At 34.6% G+C, this 14,666-nt stretch overlaps 1 protein-coding gene across 1 annotated transcript in view; it reads left to right on the forward strand.

Annotated features, from left to right (window-relative positions):
- The window catches only part of FBXL17 (F-box and leucine rich repeat protein 17), a 487,356-nt gene that overhangs the window by 16,726 nt on the left and 455,964 nt on the right, over window positions 1-14,666 (forward strand). The window contains exons 2-3 of the mRNA XM_008704919.2: window positions 2,889-3,011; window positions 6,173-6,430. Of these exons, the coding sequence (XP_008703141.2) occupies window positions 2,889-3,011; window positions 6,173-6,430 (381 nt within the window). The remainder of the gene's footprint in view (window positions 1-2,888; window positions 3,012-6,172; window positions 6,431-14,666) is intronic.

A 14,666-nucleotide genomic window follows, 5' to 3' on the forward strand; every position in this document is an offset into this window, starting at 1 on the left:
CTGATCCTTTTTTTTACAGTCTTTCACTTAGAGGCCCCTTTTCTTGGTTGTCTGGCTGGAAAGATAGTTTCAGAGTTAGAGCCACCTCTGCCGCTGTCACGTTTGTATAACTGGGGCTACTTTTATTTTATTTTATTTTATTTTATTTTATTTTATTTTATTTTATTTTATTTTATTATTAAGATTAATTTATTTTGTAGGGGGAGAGGCAATGGAGAGGGAGAGAGAGAATCCTGAGGAGAGTCCCTGCTGAGGGTGTTGCCTTATGCGGGCTCGATCCCACAACCCCGAGATCATGACCTCAGCTGAAACCAAGAGTCGGATGCCTAACCAGCTGAGCCACCCAGGTGCCCCTGGGGCTACTTTTATGGTGAAATGTTAAGAAAAAGGTAGTGAGGATTCCTTTCACACTCTTCGGTCCACAGAGTTCTCTTTGCTGGTTCTACTGGCCAGAAAGATGGTTTCACTTTCAGGGTTTTAGGTGCCTCCACAGCTGCCACATTGCAGCTCTGTGACTGAGGCTGTATTTGGGACTTGGCCAGCAGAGAGGAAAAAGAAAAGGGAAAGAAAAGAAAATCCAAAATGAGGATTCTTCTCATATTCTCTATTTCACATTCTGTCCACATTCTGGCTTTCTCTCTATTTTAGTTGTGCCCTATGTACATTTCTGCACAGGGGCCATCCTGTTGCATGATGAGAGAGTAAAGGAATAAAACCTCAGGAAAGGCATTACTTTTATTAGTCATCCGTTAAGTTTTGGCTCACCTCCCCAGTCCATCTGTTATTAACCTTTTAGAGTCCTGAGTTAATTGCTTTTTGTATGTTGTCCAGAGGTTTTAGTTGTCATGAGCGAGAGTGAGAGGCTTTATAGTGGGCTTAACTTCATCTTTGCTGGTGATTCTTAAATGTATTTTTTATTTATCACTAGACCCTTGGAAGAGAAATGATGGTTGTGAAGAGGAGGCAGTTATTTTCTCCAGGTTCAGGATTTAAGCATAGTAGAGATTTTATCTTAGGTGTCCAAAACTTTTGGCTGCATGGAGGTTTACCATTTTAGGTCACAGTTGTGATAGGAATCATTTATATACTACTTACTCTGTTCCAGACCTTGTTCCCAAAACTTTATCTGTACTTGTTTGGTCTTCACAGTAACTCTGTCAGGTCAGTACTATATTATCCCCATTTTAAAGATAAGGAAATCCGGTGTCTGGGTGGCTGAGTTGGGTAAGCGTCTGCCTTCAGCTCAGGTCATGATCTCAGGGTCCTGGGGTCAAGTCCCGTGTCTGACTGCCTGCTCAGCGGGGAGTCTGCTTCTCCCTCTCCCTTCGCCCCTTTCCCCACTCATGCTCGCTTGCTCACCCTCTCTCTATCAAATAAATAAGATCTTAAAAAAAAATAAAGATAAGGAAATTGAGGTACAGAGAGGTTAGGTAATTTGTACAAGGTTGCATAGATAATAAATGGTGAAGCCATGATTTAAACCTAGCATACGACAGTTTAGTGTTAGAACACATGTTCTTGTTAAAATTTTCACTTAGTATTATGGAAATTTTCATATACAGACCAAAGTAGACAATATTATAATGAACCTGCCCCCTGCCATGTATCATTCAACCAGTTTTAATATTTTTCAGTATTCTGCTTTTCTTGTTTCTTTCACCAATTTTGTTTTTGATAAAGGATCTGAAAGCAAATTATAGATATCATTTTAGTTATAAATACTAAAGTATGTATCTAAAATGCATAGTAGCTTTTAAAACATAACTATAGTATGAATATAACCACTATATAATCAAAACCTAAAAAGTGAAGACTAATTTTCTTTAAATCATCTAATAACTATTTTGTGTTCAGTTTTATTTGATTGTCTCAGAAGAATCTTCTTATAGTCAGTTCAGTTCAGGATTTCAGTATGGTCCATACATTGTATTTGTTGATACATATTTTAATTGTAAAAATTCTGTATTGGTCCTAACCGTTACCCTAGCCATCTTTTTGTGATTTTAACTTTTTAAAACTCCTTTAAAAATAAGCGTTTTATTTTAGAGTAATCTTAGAAAAGCTGCAGATATAGTAGTGTTCCCATATATTCCTCAACTATTTTCAGTTTTCCCTAATTTGATGATCTTGCATTACCATGGTACATTTACCAAAACTGTGAAATCAGCATCAGTGTAGTTTTTCTGTTGATGTTCTTTTTCCAATTCAGGATTGCATTAGTTGTCATTTCTTTGTATTCTCCTCTCATCTGTGATAGTTTCTTAGTCTTTCCTTGTTTCTCTGACCTCAAATTTTTTTGAGGAGTTCTTATCAGGTATTTTGTAGGATGTCCCATAGTTAGCATATATGATATTTTTCTCAGGATTTGATCAGGGCCATGAATTTCTGGAAAAAATACCATAAGGTAAAATGTCTTTCTTATGATTTATTTTCATTATTCTTTTAAAAAATTATATAAAGGTTTACCAGGTTCCGAGGTCAAAACTGTAAAACTGCATACCTTTAAAGTTGTCTCACTTTCATCCTTTTCCCCTTCCTACTCTCTTCTCCCTTCCCCTAAAGGTAACCTTTTTTATTAGTTTTTGGCTTCTCCTTCCCATCATTTTTTTTTTTTTTTTAATATTGGCAAACTCTCTCTCTCTCTCTGTTCCGGAACTCTGCTTCCCCACTGCATCTTTTTACATGAAAGGTGATATTAGTACATGTTCTTAGCTCTCATACTGTACTTCCTCTTTTGGGTATTCCTTAACAATGACTTTTCTAATAATGACCCTTGTATTCAAGATGGTTTTCTGTTTTAAAAGTTAATTTTTTCAAACTAATAAGAACCTTTTCCTGTGCCTTTAAAGTGATAAGCGCATATTATATGGTTCCTTTTTTATTTACAGATATTTTCCAATTTATCCCTGGATGAGCGTTGCCTTTCTGCATCATTGGTTTGCAAGTACTGGCGTGACCTTTGTTTAGATTTCCAGTTTTGGAAGCAGCTGGATCTTAGTAGTCGTCAGCAGGTATGGAATTTAATTCTAAGAAGCACTCACTTTGACCTACTCAAAAAATATCTTTATTCTTCTTCAGAAATCACTTCTTTCATGTTGTAGTTTTCAAGATAGATCAAGTGACTATAATTCCATGCTTTAGTAATTTTTTTTTGTGAATTATGTTAAAGCTAGGTTCTTGTGGTGAGGGAGATTTTTTTTTTAATATGGATGGGTAATTTTGGGTTTCTTCTTAATCCTCTTTGTCTAAGTCCTCTTTATCTTCTCCCTTTTTTCGTTACCTTCCAAGAAAGTTATTAAACTTTTCGCCTTTTTTAGGGGGGGTTATATCATGAATATTAGTTTAATAGTAGAAAACAATGGCAAATGTTTATATAGTACTGTGGATATGTCATGTACTGTCGTACGGGCTTTATACATACTAAAGCATTTGATCTTCTAACAATGTCATGAGTCGATACTATTATTATTCCTTTTAATATATTATTATTACACTATTAATAGTATTCTTATAGTATTGTTATAGGTGAATAGCGTAAATATTCTTATGCATTTGTTACAGTTGAAGAAATAGAAGCAAATGGGCTAAGATAACTATTTTAATTTTCCTGTCTTTCCTATTGCCTGGCTGCCTAGTGTGTTTATATGGTGGCATAAATTAGGAAAAAAGATAGAGTTAGTAGTGTTCATTGCAAACAATTTGTTGGACTTGTTGGATTCTTCTTTTTGACTTGGTTGTTAGTACTTGGCATTGGAAATACATAAAAATAGCCAATAAGAATAGGATTTTATTAGAGTACTGATCCTGCCCTGATCCTTCCATGAGATTTTTAGGTGGTGGTGTGCTGGTACATGCTGAACAACTAGCTTTCAGAAACAAATAGAAAGCTGTGTATTATAGTATTTGCTAGTTTTTTTGTGGTGCAAATGCTCCCACCATGGTCAATTTCAGGCTACCAATGTGATATCACTGAATGCAGGGATGTCACTGGTTGCAGGGTGTTGTAAGTTCGTACAAGTCAAGTTCAGCACACCACTGGTAGTTTATATGGTGTGTGTGTGTGTGTGTGTGTGTGTGTGTACCTTATACACTTTAAACAAAATAAGGAAATTCCTGAGCATTTGTATGTAAGTTTCCTTTTTGTTTTTCTGCATCATTGGTTAGAGGTTGAAATAATTACAGAATTAGTCATTTTCCTGCCTGGGTCCATGAAATTTGTGTCTAGGAAAATGGTGAGTATTTAGTTAGTTGTGCCTGGTAGAGTAGAAAGAAGTAATGTGAAATAATACATTGGCTCTTTACTTCATTAGTCTTGGATATCTGAGCTATTTGTTATAAACTGAGGCTAAGAATAGCTTTTCACCCTTACTGGTAGTTAGGTCTGGAGATGAAAAAATAAATAAATAAAAGGAGAGGTATGTCAGAGTTTTAGTTTTGAAGGCAACTTTCTGCATTTTTTTGCTTTTTCCAATAAGCATAAAGATTAGTTGCAACCTTGGCTCTTACTCTTAGTGCTCCTGAACACTCCAGTTCTTTCCTTCTTCTGTTCTAAATTTCATCATGTGCATTTTCTTTCACCATTATTTGTACTCAAGGTACTTGAATAATATTTATTTTTTTGTTGAAATTTACCTGATGCACAGTGTTATGTTAGTTTCAGGTGTACAACAGAGTGCTTTGACAATTTTGTTCTGCTGCGCTTATCACCATACAGTGCTATCGCCATACCATTGGCTGTTTTCCCTATGCTATACCTGATTTATTCATTCCATGATTGGGTAGGGAATATGTAGAGGCTGATTTTTTAAAAATTATGTTTAAAATTCAGATGGCCATGTGAATTTTTAACCACACGAATTTTAAGGTTACCTTTGAGTTTTCTGATAAGAGCTATTTGATATGGACATTTGTATGTAATCTTTGGTGTGTGATAAACAAAATGATATATTTTCTAGGCTTTTAATTATAAGGTAGTATTCTGAAAAAAGTAGTAAAACAAAATTTATTTATATTTTGTGGTAGGTATCGTTTAATTTGATTAGGTATAATAAGTTACGATTCATATAGCATGATGACTGATACACACTGTTTGCTTGGCTAAAAATAGAGAGCAAAACATTTAAAATCTCAAAACAGGTTTGTTTATAGGGAATTTTTGGTGAGTTTAAAAGTTAAAGTAACTTTCCTAATAAGGATAGATCTTTAGGCTTTTAATGAAAACTGACACATATATTCTTACTTGGTGTTTTTTGACAGCACTTCTGACACCAAATGTGTGGAGTTTTTTTCATTATAACAAATTCTCTGGTAACACCTGGGTGTCCACAATTCAGTTTAATACTGAAACTAACTCCTGGGGTTAGTGCAAAGCCTCACAGGTTATTGGCTTAGTCCCGTAAGACTGTCTCCACTTCATAGGCCAGTCACAAGCCCCAGGAGTCACCTGTACTTCTCATTGATCAGCTGTTAATTCAGGAGTTCCCTTAACCCTTTCCTCAGGTTTGATAATTTGCTAGAATGACTTACAGAACTCAGGAAAATACTTTACTGTTACTTTACTGTTTATTCTAAAGGATATAACTCAGGACTGGCCAGATGGAAAAGATGCATAGGAGAAGATAAGTTGGGGAGGGAGGGCGGGAAGGTGTGATGCTTCAATTCAGTCTGTGGACATATCAGCCTCCCAGTATGTTAAGGTGTTCACCAACCCAGAAGCTCTTCAAATCTCAACGTTTAAGAGTTTTTATAACACAATCTCTAGCTCCCCTAGGAAATCAGGGTTTGGGGCTGAAAGTTACCACCCTCTAATCACATGGTGTTTGGTCTTTCTGGTGACCATACCCCATCCTGAAGCTATCGGGGAGCCTCAACTTAAGTTATTTCATTAGTATAAACTCCTGTGTGGTCAAAAGGACCTTGTTATGAATAAGAAAAGATACTCCTCTTAATCAGGAAATTCCAAGAGTTTTAGGAGCTCTGTTCCAAGAACTGGAAAAAGGACCAAGTATGCATTTTATATTATACCACAGTTCTTGTCATGCTTTAATATTAAATAAGAAGGTTTTCTTTTGATTTTGCTATTATATTATTTATAAAGGAAAATTTAATAAAAGAATGGAAAGTAAGTTTCTTATAGTGAAAGTTTAAATTTATTGCTTTTTTTTCCTCATAGGTCACTGATGAATTATTGGAAAAAATTGCATCAAGAAGTCAGAATATAATTGAAATCAACATTTCTGATTGTCGCAGTATGTCTGATACTGGCGTATGTGTTCTAGCATTTAAGTGTCCTGGACTTCTTAGGTATACAGCCTACAGGTGTAAACAGCTTTCTGACACTTCTATTATTGCGGTTGCCTCTCACTGTCCTTTACTTCAGAAAGTTCATGTAGGCAACCAGGACAAACTTACTGATGAAGGACTCAAACAGGTAAATTTTAGCATCTATAAAATGATTTTACTCTGATTAACTCAAAATGTTTGCTTGAAGCTACACTTTAAAAGATTATTATGTTAAAAATAATGTGCTGACTATGGACTCTGAGAAACAAACTGTGGGCTACAGAGGGGAGGGGGTGAGGGACTGGGATAGGCCGGTGATGGATAGTAAGGAGGGCACGTATTGCATGGTGCACTGGGTGTTATACACAACTAATGAATCATCGAACTTTACATAAAAAACCAGGGATGTACTGTATGGTGACTAACATAATATAATTATTAAAAAAAACGTGCAGAGACTAAAATAAGCCATCTTTTTTTTTGTACCCATGAATATTCATTTTAGTGAACTAGAGTGTCATGGTTATAATTGATAAGTTAACTTTGTTGTGTTTTGTAGTGAGTGCCTGAATTTCCGTGACAAGCCATTTATTAATTTATTCTTTTGTTACTTAAGCTTTATACCAAATTTTGCTTTAGGAACCAGTAGTGTGCAGTTTGGGTCAGCATGAGATTTTAAAAATTAACTTTAAATTCCCCTTTTGTGTTACTAGATGATATGCTTATGGGCTTTAAAATATATGTTTTAAAGCATAAACAGAAGTCCAAATTAAAGAGTATAAAATGAAGTAAAAGGTGGTAATTATCTATATTTAGAACAATAATTGTATTAAAAATACTATTATATGTATTTTTTCTTTGATGTACTTCCTTTGGAAATGGCGTTAAAGATTTCTTGTCTCAGAGTAGATTATTCATTCGGTGAATATTGAATGGATTCCATGTACCAGGCCTTGAATTTGTGAATATTTAGTAATGTTCCCACTATTGTACGAGGCACTTACTGTATTTTAACATTTAATCCTTGAAATAACTTTGTGAAATAGTTGGTATTAAACTCATTTTGTAAAGGAAGAAATTAAGGCTTAGAGAGATTAACTTGCCTAACGTTTAGCGAAAGATGGAGTTGGGATTTAAAGCCTGGATTCTTCAAAATCTCTTCCATCTTTCCACTATTCCACTCCAGTAGACTAAAGACCTACTCTAAAAGACCTTGAATAAAGGGGCCTGCTCTGTGAGGGCAGAGGCCATGTACGTTTGCCATTTTACTTACCATTCCTTTGGCAACATTTTTGGAAGAAAATTAATAATTTCTTTCAAGAACTTTGTCAGGATTAATGTTTAAATTCAGAATTGGGTTGCAGTTCTGACATTTACCAATAAAAGCAGAGTATTAGTAAAGGCCTAGGTTTAAATCTGATCTGAGATGGACTTAGAAATAAATTGAAGAGCCCTGAATTGAAACACTACATATGAATTAATTGGAAGCTCAGTATTAGACAAAATTGGAGAATATTCTGTTCTGTGTCAGTCCAATTCATATATTAAGAATGCTAAAATGTATATGGGAACCTGTTTTGTCTGCAAAGGGAAATTTTGTAATAGCGGTGTTACTTGTTTTAATATTTGTCCTGATCCATTTCTGTTATATATAGGATTACTTACTAGCAGCATGAAGTTCTTTTTTTTTTTCTTAAAGATTTTTTAAATTTATTTGAGAGAGAGAGAGTGAGCATGAGCAGGGGGGAGGGTGGGAGAGAGAAGGAGAAGGAGAAGCAGATTCCCTGCTGAGCAGGGAGTCTGACGTGGGGCTTGATCCCAGGACCCTGAGATCATGACCTGAGCTTAAGACAGACACTTAACTGACTGAGCCACACAGGTGCCCTGCAATATGAAGTTCTTAAATGTGTTAGAACAAAATAATCTTTAATGGGGAAGTTATAAATTTTATCAACATGTATGATTTTTTTTGTGATAGAAATGTCCAGCAAATTATACTTCACAATGAAACATTATTAAAGGTCTGTGTATTTATTAAGAAATTGACTAAATCGGTTGTATATTTAAATATGATATAATATGAATAGGTACTAGTTGAGCAGACTGTTAAGGGTGTTTCCAAAAGAATAAGATCCATAGTTATGGTTGAAGTAGAGGGAAAATAAAAAGTCTTTTAAGGAGCTAGACTTAAATATGCCAGTCAAGTGTCATGAATTTATCTGTCTTTACAACTTTGAAATTATGTTAAATCTTACCCAGAATGTAAGGTATTTTGAAACCCAGTAATTTATCATAAATTAGATGTTTGCTTCAGGTTTCCATGGTTTCTGAGCTATGAATTAGTTATATATGAGGTAATAATCTGATAAAAGTAGTGAAACAATCTTTTTCATCTATAAGTAACTTTCTTAAGTAATTAAATTATGGTAAGTCATTATATAGGAACCTCATTGCAGTATACTTTCCTATGTCTACTCTCCTATACATAATACTTTCCTGTGCTCAATGTACTATGTACTGTAGCAGGGTGTGTCCTATTTTAGCTTCTTTTTTCTGATGGAATAGTGCCGTGGTATAGTAGAATGAGAATAGCTTTCATATATACATAAAAGTTTTGTGAAGCAATGCATAGCATTATATGCAGTACACATTAATATTTTCTGTTCTGTACTTTTATGTTGCATAAAGGTTGGCCTTGACCCACTCAGTAAATTTATTTCATGTCCCATTGACATTTGATGAGGTGTGCTGTGGAGTATCTATAGTGTTAGTGAACTAACAATTTAGAAATATTATCTGAAGTTTCACAAGACCTAGAATGGAACTGTTCATGGTTGATGGATTTTCCTGGGATTATTTCTTCGTTTTTAGTCAAACATAGCATTTGATTGAATGGTTGATCCTGTAGTTGAAGTTGCAGGGTTTTGGAGTTTTTTTCCATCTTCTGTTAGTAAAAGCTGACAAATGTTTTAGAAAGGTATACTTATATTCATGATAATGTCTTATATTTCCATCATAACAACTATAATTTTAATAGACTTTAGTAAATACATGAAATGTATTTTTGAGTTCTATATGTTTATAAAAGTAGTTACATAAAGTACTTCTAATGGATCTAAATTTTAGTTTAGAGTTCTAATGGATCTAAATTTTAATATTTAAAGTATTGCATTCTACTTAACAATGTTTCTCAAACTTAGGTGAAATACCTAAATATCAGACTGATTTTGACTGAACAATATGTTCTTCGTGAAATACCACCTTGAAATCTTGATATTTTTATTTCCATAAAAATAACTCTTAAGTAATTTTACCAGTGGAATGTAATTTCTGTCATATACATCCTTTAGAACTACAATCATATGTTTGGAAGTGGGAAGCACTAAGAATTAAGAATATTAAGCTCTTTGAGTTTTTCTAGTATTTCACTGCCATCTAACACTTGCTAGCAAACAAGAGATAGTGATAACCACAGTATTCAAAGAAATCTAAGAGTTTGTATCGATTAAGTTAATATTTTATGTGACTGCTTGTATTTCGTTTTAGCCATTTAATATCTCAGTACAATTCATGAATTTCTGTAGAAATTTGGAAATAGTCACTATAGGCATCTCCTCAGATTAAAATGGCACCCAAATAATAAATGTTGCATTAATAAACTTCAGTCTTGCTTTATAATGAGTTTTTAGGTCTTTAAATATTTAGAGTGACATTAGCAAAATATCAGAGTAGGCAGTTCCAAAATCTTATTCCTTAACAGAAACATCCAAAAACAAGCAGAGACTGTTAGAACCAACTTTGCCAGAACTCTGAAAAAACATCTGTGCTTTTCAGCAACTAAACAAATGTTGAACCAAGAAAAAAACAGTTAAAAAATGGTAGGAAAGCTTTGTAGCATTTTTACTTGTGTCCCCCACTTTCTCCAGCTTGGCAACAGTCGTGAAGATAGCAGCCTGGTTCCAGAGGGAGCAAAGCAGAGTTTATAAAAAATCATCATCTTTGCCTATTCTAACCTGACTGGGAGTTCCTTGAAGGACTGATGCAAGGTGCCTCTATCTGTTTCACCTAATTGAGGCTCAAGAAGCAGTGGGCATTGATTGAAACGTTGTAAGGCAAATGAAAACTTGCAGATGCTTGGGGCAAAAGATTATGGCTGAGTCATGCCTTAGGCCTGAGAAGAAAAGCCAGGGAGAGAATTTCTTTGGGAAATTAGAGTGGTCAAATTACCAGCGTATACAGGGGAATTTAGAAAGCCATGTGCATGCCCAAGCCAGGATCATGCTCAGGAGATATTTGAGAAACCCTTAAACTTTCCCTGGCTCATCTCTAGGCTTGTTGCAGGAAGTGAAGGCCAAGGCAGAGTTGTAAATGGCATTGCTAAGTATTAAAGGAATACCCAAGCACAGAACCAGTCTGTAAAGACTAGGAGAAATGTCTGTTTTTTGTTTCATTTTGTGTTGTTTTTAAGCTCTTTGTGTTCAAGGAAATATCAGTCAAAACACTGGCTGAACACAAGCTAGACCTTCAAAAATTATAGAAAGGGAAGGGTGAGAATCTGATTTTTCAAGTTACCATGTTATAATACACTATAATATTTGAATGTCTAGGTTTCAACCACAAAAAAAGCACAAGATTATGCAAAGAAACAGGAAAGAATGGCTCACTCAAAGGAAAAAAATTCATAAAAACTATTCTTGAGGAAGTCCAGACATTGGACTTAGTAGGTAAATATTTTAAATCAGTTATTATAAACATGCTCCAAGAGTTAAGGGAAAGCATGGACAAACAACTAAAAATTCTAGAAACTGAAACAAAGAATTCTAGAAAATGATGTTTGAAAAAATTGAGAATATCAAAAAAGGTCTAGAAATTATTAGAAGAACTAAGTAATTCTGGAGCTGAAAAGTACAATAACTGATATTAAAAAATATGCTAGAGGAATGCAATATTAAATGAGGGCAGGCAGAAGAAAGAATCAGTGAACCTGGAGATAGGACAAAGTGAAGTATTGTGTCTGAGAAGAGAAAGAAAAAAAGAATGAAGAAAAGTGAATAGAGCCTAAAGGACCTGTGAGCTACCATAAAGGAGAGCATGATTTGCATTATGGAAGTCCCAGAAGGAGAATGGGGAGAGAGAGAGACAGGAGGAGTATTTGGAGAAGTAATGACCAAGACATCAAATTTGATGAAAGGTATGAATCTATATATTTATATGTATATATTGATATATATATAACATATATATAGATATAAATCTATATACATATTGATATATACCAACAATATATATATTGAAATATATAGATAGATAGATTGATATATATAACTATATATAACTCAATGAGCTCCAAGTAGGTTAATTTCAAAGAGACCTACAATGAGACACATAATAGTTAATTGTCAAAAGCCAAAGACAAATAGAGAATCTTGAAAGCAGCAGCAAGAGTAGGGATTCCTAACATATAAGGGATCCTTGATAAGATTAACAATTGATTTCTCATATGAAACCATGGAAACCAGAAAGCAATGGACTGATGTATTTAAAGGGCTGGGAGAAAAAATATCAACCAAGAATTCTATATCTGGCAAAACTGGCCTTCAAGAATGAAGGCAACAATAAGATATTCCCAGATAAACAAAAATTGAGGGAGAGGCGCCTGGCTGGCTCAGTTGGTGGAGCACGTGATTCTCAGTCTTGGGGTTGTAGGTTCAGGCCCCATATTGGGTATAGAGATTACTTAAAAAATTAAAAAAAAAAAAACTTTAAAAAAAATGGAGGGAATTCATTGTTAGTAGACCTGCTGTACAAGAAATGCTTAGAAGAGTCCTTTAGGCTGAATAAAAGGACACTAGCTAGTAACTGAAAGCTGATTGAAGAAAAAAAGAACATGATAACTACATAAGTAAATATAAAAGATAGTTTTACTTCACTTTTGGTTTGTAACTCCTCATTTTTTCTGTGATTGAAAAAGCAAATGTATAGAATAAGAATTACAAATTTATGTTAATGAGCACATAATGTGTAAAAATGTCATCTGTGATAACAATTTAAGTAGAAGGGGTAGAGACATACAGGAGCAGAGTGTATACTGTTGAAACTGTGTTAGTATTATTCAAATTATGCTATTAAAAGTTTAAGATGTTAATTGTAGTCTCCATGGTGACCATTAAGAAAATAACTGAAATACGCGCAGGAGAGTAATGGGAAGAGAATCAAATGGTATACTGCATAAAATCTATAAAATACAAAAAATGCAGTAATGGAGGAATTGAGGAACAAAAAACATATAAGACATACAGTAAACAAATATTTTTTTAACGGCAGAAATAAATCCCTATCAATAGTTACTTTAAGTTAAGATTATTAATTGGGGCACCTGGCTGGCTCAGTAGTAAAGCATGTGAGTCTTTTTTTCTTTTTTAAAGTAGGCTCCATGCTCAACGTGGGGCTTGAACTTACAACCCTGAGACAAGAGTTGCATGCCCTACTGACTGAGCCAGCCAGGCACTCTGTGACTCTTTTTTAAAAAAAAAATATTTTATTTTTAGCTGATCTGTACACTCAGCATGGGGCTTGAACTCACAACCCTGAGATCAAGAGTCATATGATCTTCTGAATGAGCCAGCTAGGCACCCCAGGCATGCAACTCTTGATCCTGTGGTCATGGGTTCAAGCCCCATATTGGGTGTGGAGTCTACTTAAAAAAAAAAAAAAAAAAGTTAAATAGATTAAACTCTAAAAGGCAAAGATTGGCAGAATGAATAAAAAAAATAACCAAGCATATAATGTCTATAAGAGTCTCATTTTATTTTATTTTTTTTAAAGATTTTTATTAGAGAGAGAGAGCGCAAGAGGTGGGAGGGTCAGAGGGAGAAGCAGACTCCCCGCTGAGCGGGTACCTGATGTGGGGCTCGATGCCGGTACTCCAGTATCATGACTTGAGCTGAAGGCAGACGCTTAACCGACTGAGCCACCCAGGCGCCCCAAGAGTCTCACTTTAGATACAAACAGAATGAGGTTGAAAGTAAAAGGATGGAAAAAGATATTCCATTCAAATGCTAAAAACCAAAGAGAGCTGGAGTAGCTATATTATCAGAAAAAAATCAATTTTAAGTCAAAAAAGTTTATGGCAGACAAGCTCGTTATATATTGATAACAAGTTTCAATTCTTCAGGAAGATAGAACAATTATAAGCATATGCATACTAGAAAACAAAGCATAATATATGAAGCAAAAATGGAAAGATTTGAAGGGAGTGTTAGGTAGTCCTCCATTAGTAATTGGAGAGTTTGATACTGCATTTCAGGATGAATACAACAACCAGATTGAAGATCAACAAGGAAGTAGAGGACTTGAACAATGCTCTAAACCAATTATACCTAGTAGACATATGTAATACACTCAAGGGTACATGGAACATTTTCAAAATTAGACCATATTTGGACCACAAAACAAGTGTTAATAAGTACAAAAAGATTAAAATCATGCAAGTGTCTTCTGTGACCACAGTGAAACAAATCTAGAAATCAGTAACAAAAGGAAAACTCAAAAATATGTAAAGATGTGGAAATTAAACAACACAGTCTTACACAGTGAGTCATAGAGGAGGCCATAAGAGAAATTGGAAAATACCTTGAAGTGAGTGAAAATTAGGACGCAATATACCAAAAGTTAAGAGATGCAACAAAAGCAGTGCTCAGAGGGAAATTCATGGCTGTGAAAGCTTAACATTACAAAGAGAGAAAAATCTAAAATAACCCAAAAAATGAAGGAAAATTGAAATTAGTAACCTAAATGCATACCTGAAGGAACTAGAAAAAGAAGAGGAAACTAAACCCGAAGTTAGCAGAAGGAAGGTAATAATGATCAGAGCAGAGGTAAATGAGGTGGAAAAAAGAACAACTATAGAGAAAATGGCTGAGACCAAAACTAGTTTTTCTGAAAATATTAACAAAAATGACGAACCTTTAGGTAGTCTAAGAAGAAAAGAGGAAAGACTCAACTTACTAAATCAGAAATTTAAGCATGAACATTACCACCAACTTTATAGAAATAAGGGTTCTATAAGAAAATGATGAGCAATTATACACCAACAAACTGGAGAGCCTAGATGAAATGGGCAAATTCCTAGAAATACACAAATTACAAAAACCAACCCAAGAAGAAGTAGAAAATCTCAATAGACTTACAACAAGTAAGGAGATTGAACCAGTAATACAGATCCTCCCAACAAAGAAAAGACAGAGACCAGATGGCTTCCCTGGTGGGTTTACTCAAATATGTAAAGAGTTAATACCATTCCTCCTTAAACTCTTCCAGAATGTTTAAGAGGCAGCAGTACTTCCTAACTCCTGTGAGGCCAGTATTACCCTGATTCTGAAGCC

This window comes from Ursus maritimus, unplaced genomic scaffold (assembly GCF_017311325.1).
Source record: "Ursus maritimus isolate PB19 unplaced genomic scaffold, ASM1731132v1 scaffold_5, whole genome shotgun sequence".
Lineage (NCBI taxonomy): Eukaryota > Metazoa > Chordata > Mammalia > Carnivora > Ursidae > Ursus > Ursus maritimus.